At 37.7% G+C, this 7,028-nt stretch overlaps 1 protein-coding gene across 2 annotated transcripts; it reads right to left on the bottom strand.

Moving 5' to 3' along the window:
• Positions 1–3,217: 3,217 nt before the first annotated feature.
• Positions 3,218–4,747, bottom strand: LOC114765895 (guanylyl cyclase-activating protein 2-like). 2 transcript variants are annotated; one of them, XM_028956415.1, is made up of 4 exons: positions 4,349–4,747; positions 4,109–4,258; positions 3,821–3,929; positions 3,218–3,634 (listed from the first exon to the last, which is right to left on the bottom strand). In XM_028956415.1, the coding sequence occupies exons 1-4, from the start codon at positions 4,544–4,546 to the stop codon at positions 3,507–3,509; spliced, it is 585 nt and encodes a 194-aa protein (XP_028812248.1). In that variant the 5' UTR covers positions 4,547–4,747; the 3' UTR covers positions 3,218–3,506. The 2 variants fall into 2 exon arrangements, with proteins under 2 accessions (XP_028812248.1, XP_028812249.1); XM_028956416.1 differs by having other exon boundaries at positions 3,632–3,722; positions 4,349–4,746.
• Positions 4,748–7,028: the final 2,281 nt, after the last annotated feature.

The raw sequence follows: 7,028 nt of genomic DNA, 5'->3' as shown, positions 1-7,028 counted from the left end.
AGGGCTGTTCAGATCATGGTAAAGGACAAAACATATGTACTCATGCTGATCACTGGTATTAAGTACAGAGTGCATATAACAGAGTGCATAGAATGATTGTATTTATAGTTAGGGTCCTAGTGAACCAGAACTGATTCTTTTGATGATGCCATTCTGAATGCATGTTGTAAGTCCCTCTGGACAAGGGCATCTACCAAATGTCATAAAAGTAAATGTTTTGCTCATCATTTAGGAATAATTATTTAATATGTGCACATTTCTATGATGGAACACAGCGTGCATTTTTATGTTTTAAATCGACTTCCACAGAATCATGCCAGTGGCATGTGACAGACGGTAAGTGACTATTTTCACAGCTCTGAAGACGAAGGAGGAAATGGATAAGTAACTGCCAGGGTAATAAGTGCCACCTTATTTGAACAGATTATTAATAAGAAAGAAGGACAGGGTACACTTTCAAAAAAAATTTCAAATTTACCCTCAAAATGGAATTTACAGTGAGCTTATGTGACTGCACACCCAAATCAGACATAGTTTTAACCCTTTAAAACATTCAGTCTGTAAAATAGACACTATTTAGTGTTAAATCACAGTCACCCTGCACCTCTTTAGGTGGTACACAGGTAACAGCTGGAGAATATCAGCCCCATTTTAGTATAAACCCTCAATATGAGACTCGTCTGATTCACCCACCATCACTTTTCTTCGATGACATCCCAGGATATTCAAGGTTATCTGGTATCTTCTACTTTCTTTTGTCAGCAGAATAGTTTAGTTTATGAACATATGAAATGGCTATATAACACTACAAGTAAATAATTACATTTTTTTGTAGAATAGTTCTCAGGTAAATATTACAAGGTCTTTTTTTGGCTTGTTTTATTCTTAGTAGCACAATTTAAACCTTTATAATTGTAATCTTATATCTTTTGTAATCTTTTAATCTTAGCCGGGTTTTTTCACACACTTGGGAACCTGCACAGGGCACCGTGCTGCCAGTGTTTACTGCAAGAGGATAAGCCAAATCAACAGTGTCTATTTCAGCCCTGATTAATCCTTCTATTTATTGCAACTGTGTTTGTCTTGAAACCTGATCTTGGGTGCAATGACTAAAAGCACTACTGATCATTAGAATAATTTCAATAATATAATATCAATAATATCAATAATACATAATATAATATATATATATATATATACATATATACATATTACTGTATTACATATATACATTGTAATAGTCCCCCCGCAGACACTCAGGGTTACGTGTCTTGCTCAGGGACACAATGCTGGGTTCGAACCAGTGACTTTGTGGCCTTCTGGTTCACAGGCAAGAGTGTTACCCACTAGGCTACTACTAATGAAAGTGTTGGCCCCCATCACTGATGTTGCTGACCCGCCTATAATTATGTGTAAACCAAGCGTACAAAAATATCTGAACATTATGCAGTGTGAAGGAAATTCGTTTTTACCTGAGAGACGACAATTCCCTGGTGATAAATATGTGCGTGCATGTGACCACAGATCTTTCCAGAAGAGTTATTTTCCTGTGCCTGCCAGGCTGATGCTGATTTGATCTCTTGCTAGTCACACTGAAGGCACGGCAGTGGGAGGATAACCGGATTGGAGACATTAGTGAGTTAAATTATTCATGTGATTTGCTTAAACAGTTATGCAGGACAGGACATGCAGGACATGACTCTGCAATTACCGACTTGCCTTTAGAACCTCTTTTGCTGTTTTGTGTTTGAAGGTTGTGACATCACATCACATCACAACAAATGCATGCAAATTACATCAATACATATCAGAGATGTAGAATGATATAAATATATAAAATATGCATTCTACCACAAAATGTGTTTTTGGTGTTATGGCAATAAATATATTTCAATAATTGTATTCCCTATATATATTATGCTGTGTTCAGATGCATTGATATTGCTAGGCTGTGGACAAAAGTAAAGCATGTGTGGTTGTGTACTGTGTGGTTAATAGTCCTAACCACAAAGTACCACCTTTCAAAAAACAATACCCCCCCCCAAAAAAAAAAAAAAAAACATACAAAACATACAAAAAACAGGATATTACTACTGCATTATACTTTAATAAATGTGATTTTACATCACACATAAACTTCTGAAAAGGTTCAAAGTGCAAATTAGCTTAATGCAAAATAGAAACTTGAAGATTGAGGGTTTAGGAAAAAGTGCCCTTAATACAATAAAAGACAGTCAATAAGAGTTTGAAGAAAATAATGAAAGATTAAATTTGCAATTATCTGAGCAAACACATTGCAATCCACTGTTAACCTTAATGAATGCTAACAATGTTAACAGCATTAACATTGTAATACAAACATAAATCCACACATTTATGAATTAACAGTCACTTTAGGTGAAATTACTACATTAAAACTGAGAAAAAAAGAGATATGATCACTTTGCAAACTGTATTTATTTTTTATGCTTCAGTGATAGATTTAAGAACTGCTCATATCTATATAATATTATTACTACAACTCTTCCTGTCTGATTAATCCAACGCTTTCATGTTAACACTTGAAATGGCGCCCTTCATGTTTCATCTCAAGTGCCACCCTACCATAAGTGGGTGCCTGCCACACTGGACTGTTTGTGAGCATGTGCATCCTCTCTCCTCACTTTCGCTTGTAATTGTGACATTTTATTTGGCATGCAAGTGCAATAAAAAAAGTTATCTGGCAAAAACCTACATAATTTGAAAAACAAAACACTGCTCCTTTTAACAATAAATATACAGTACAGGCCAAAAGTTTGGACACACCTTCCCATTCAATGACCATTTACATTGGTAGATTCTCACTGAAGGCATCAAAACTATGAATGAACACATGTGGAGTCACGTGAAATAACTGAAAACATGTTTTATATTCGTGTTTTTTTTTTTTTAAATAGCGACACATCCAACAGTCTTGAAGGAGTTCCCAGAGGTGTTTAGCACTTGTTGGCCCCTTTGCCTTCACTCTGCGGTCCAGCTCACCCCAAACCATCTGGATTGGGTTCAGGTCCAGTGACTGTGGAGGCCAGGTCTCCACTCCACAAGTACATAACTCCACATGTGTTCATTCATAGTTTTGATGCCTTCAGTGAGAATCAGTGAGAATCTACCAATGTAAACATTTATGAAAATAAAGAAAACACATTGAATGAGAAGGTGTGTACAAACCTTTGGCCTGTACTGTATATGCACACATACACAATATGTTGTATATAAATATATATACACAACATAACCACTTAAATGCCGTTGTGAAAGTGCATGATTCATTAACTAATCCCTTGGATAAACAAAGTGAATTAAGAGGCACGTGAAGAGAATAAATGGATAGCTATAGCTTATTTTTATCAGAAAGGTTTTGCTGAGTGATTTTTGCCCCATATCTTTTAGAGCAAGCAATGAAGAGGCTATATATGTTTGGTCAGTGACTATTTGCACTGAGCCAGGTAAGATGGGGTTGTGCCTAATCAGAAGTGTGCACTTTTCCTCCTCTGCTCCAGCACCCAACCAGAAGGGTTCATGTCCAGGCGCAACATGTTAAGAATCCACGGGTCCTTCTTCGCACCCTCCAAAAATTCATCAAGAGTAATGGTGCCTGCAACATCAGAAAGTCTGTTGGAGTTGCACAGCAAAATCTGCTAAGTGATGTGGAGCATTAATTGAGCTGGATAAGCTGATTTATTCTAAAAATACAGAAGTCAAAAATACTGAATGAGCAAATGAACCCTGTAAATGAAACCGGTATGAAAGATCTGTATGAAAAAGGGGTGGATGCACATACCATCCCCATCTGAGTCTATTCCTTGTAATATCCTGTCGCAGACTTCATCGGTGGACATTTGTAAAGACTGTGGATCTTTCTTTGCTGCCTTCTTTACTCTATAAATGCTCTGAAAAACATACACATATATAGCAAATTTTAGAATGTCTGAAATATGAAAATAAGCATAACATTTTAATTTGATTGTGTTTTAATAATTTTAGTTTAATTGTTACTTTCTATATTGTTTTAGTATGACATGCATTCTTTTCTATGCTATTTTGAAAGTAAATAAAAAAACCTTCTTACATCAATGATTTCTTTTAGTTCCTTCCTGTCGATGTGGCCATTGCCGTCTTTGTCATACACTTTAAATGACCATCTTAATTTGTGCTCCAGATTCCCCCTGAAAACCAGGTTTAATGCGGCCACAAACTCCAGGAAATCTATTGTGTTATCCTGTTAAAGAAGAGCAAAATGTGTCTTTCTCTCGACTCAAGAGTAGTACTTCGCATATGTAACTTGAAATAAAAGGGGACAGTATCTCACCCCATTCTTGTCAAATGCGCGGAACATGTTCTCTGCATATTCTGACGCCTCGCCTGTCGGGTCGACTCCAAAAAATCTCTTGAATTCATGCAGGAACAAAACCCCACTCGGACATTCGGTCACAAACTTTTTGTACATGTCCTGCAGTGCTGCCACATCAATCTCCTCGCTCTCTTCGTTCGACTGGGTTTGCCCCATTCCGATCCGGCCAGAAAAGTATCCCTTAATCAGCGCGTGTGGAGGTAAGTTCTGTCACAAGCCATCCTTCTGTCTTCAGTTTGCCAACAGACCAGGTATTATTCGGTTCACAGTGATGCCACCTGGCATGGTCAGCCCTCTTTGGTTGGTGAAAGTCAGCTTGGCTGATGTGATTGGTCATTAGATGTGCCAACAGTAACTACAGACCCACATCTAAGGTTTATCTGCCTCTTCAGGTCCAGAGCAGATTAATGCACCCTGTCCTAAGAATAAACTGCAATCTATATAATCTAATGGGGAAACCCTCCTCTGATGCCAGTGAATCTCATTAGGCGGCTAATTCCAAAGTCTCTCATGATCTCCTCGTTTCTCTCAAACCAGCAACCTGCAGGACAGCCATGTCACTCTAAAGTCATTCTGATTCAGACATAGAAGAACTGGAATACAAAGTAATCACACATATTTTACTTCACCAAATATAAGCATAAGACAATTGCTTAGACCTTGTTGAAAGGTCATTTGGTAACAGCTTTGCATCTTCAAATCTTCTTAAACCAAGCCAAACACAATAAAGGAGTCAATTAGCAAAGTGAGGGGACTGTGCAAGAGACTATTTTAACCCATGGTATCAGACTGATCAGCTAAGTCATTGGTCTCATTTCATTCCCAACACGAGGGCCATGGAATGTCCCCATTCAATGGTTCATGAGTCTTTGGTCAAGGAGTCTAAACCCAATCGAACCTCTAAGATTCTGGGCCAATGTCTTTTCAACACCAATATCAAAATATATTTATATATTTTTTCCCAGATGATTTAGTATTGGAAAATATTTTGCTCTGAAGGTGTGCTGATGTCTTACATTGCACAACACCTGACTGAAGCACTTTACACCACCCGTTTGCAGAAGAAAGAATAAAGGCTTATGCATTTTTCATCAGAGCACACATTCATCAGAAGTCATATTCCATGTTCTGAAGGTCAGGCAGATGGAGCTCTCTGCTGAAAGAAAAAGAACTTTCAAACCAGTGGCCCCTTTTGTGATAAATTTGTCGTATGTTTGAAGTGATAAAATAGGGTATTTCAAAGACCTCATTGATATTTTAATAGATCTGTTAGTTAAAATTACATAGCAAAAACTACGTTCTAGACCCACATTTGCATGGTTAATGAAAAATGTATTGAAAAATCTGCATTAAAAAGGATACAAGCAGTCAGAATGGCTCAACTGGTTTTGGAAAAAATTACACTGTTTTTAGCATTGATTGTTTTTCCGAACTCTTAAGAAAAATTTAACCCTTGAAAACACCAGGCATCAATTGAATATCTCCCCTTGATACTCAGTAACTACACTTTATGAATAAAATACTGGTATGGGACCAAGACACAGCATCTTAAGTTGTTAACCCCTCAGCATTGAAACAGTCTGAAGGACGCTGAAGGATCATAGCTAAGTGATGGCTTAAGAATAGCATGATCTGACCAAGTGAGAGTGCTGGCCTCAATCCTTCAGAAAACCTATACAATGACAAGAACAAGGCGATTTTTTTATATTTCTTCTTACATGAATGATACTATAGTATTTTACACTGTTCATATTTCACAGGTTTTTACTGAATCAATACTGTACTAAAACCGAGGGTCATTTGAAATTCAATTTAATAACTGAGTTTTAAGTGCATTTAATTTTGCGTATAAACTCATCATATATTAGTGTGTTCAGCCAGCTCATGTAAAAAAAAATACTTGAGGTTCCCTTTTTACTATGAGCCAACTGGCATATGATCCACACTGTTCTGTCCTCTGAGGGCCACTCTCTCTGGAATAAAGCCTCATGGAAAAAATGACCTTCTGCTTTATTGGGTGCATCATCAGTGAGTCCCCTCCTGCACGGTTGTTTGGTTGATTATGCCCAGATACTTTGGAGTGCCTCAGGAGCCCAATCAGCATCCAGGAACTAACCCCCTGAGCCACTCGGATATGTTGTTCTTTGCTCTGATCTGATTTCCTTCTTTGCTGCCGGCTTGATTCCACCACCATTCATTTCAGGCCATGTTCACTGGGAAGAACTTTCTGTATGGTTTACGGGGAAGAATACTGTCATCCTCTGAGAAGATTTTTTTTGTGTTTGTTTCTACTGACATCATCATTCAGAGCTCTTCAGATAGCATTGGAATGCTGTGACCAGCCAAGCAGATTTTTTTTTTTTCAGGCCTCACTCAGGGTTGAGGGTTGAAACTTCCCCAGAGTTAAAATACATTTCAAGTCAAAATAGAATTCCTTATTTTCTTTACCTGAATCCATTTATTCCTCAATGCCTTGCAGATTTGAGTTGAAATCTACCAGAGGAGGGCACTGCTGCTCTTGGTGTGGTTTTGTTTAAACCATTGCGTGGCATTAATCCAGAAAGCATTCAAAAATCTGTTGATTAGAAAATGAACGGTTTCCATCCGAATGCTGTGCGTAAATAAAATTGTACGTCCC

The sequence above is a fragment of the Denticeps clupeoides genome, chromosome 16, assembly GCF_900700375.1.
Source record: "Denticeps clupeoides chromosome 16, fDenClu1.1, whole genome shotgun sequence".
In the NCBI taxonomy this organism is placed as follows: Eukaryota; Metazoa; Chordata; class Actinopteri; order Clupeiformes; family Denticipitidae; genus Denticeps; species Denticeps clupeoides.
This window is presented reverse-complemented; position numbering and strand designations above follow the sequence as displayed.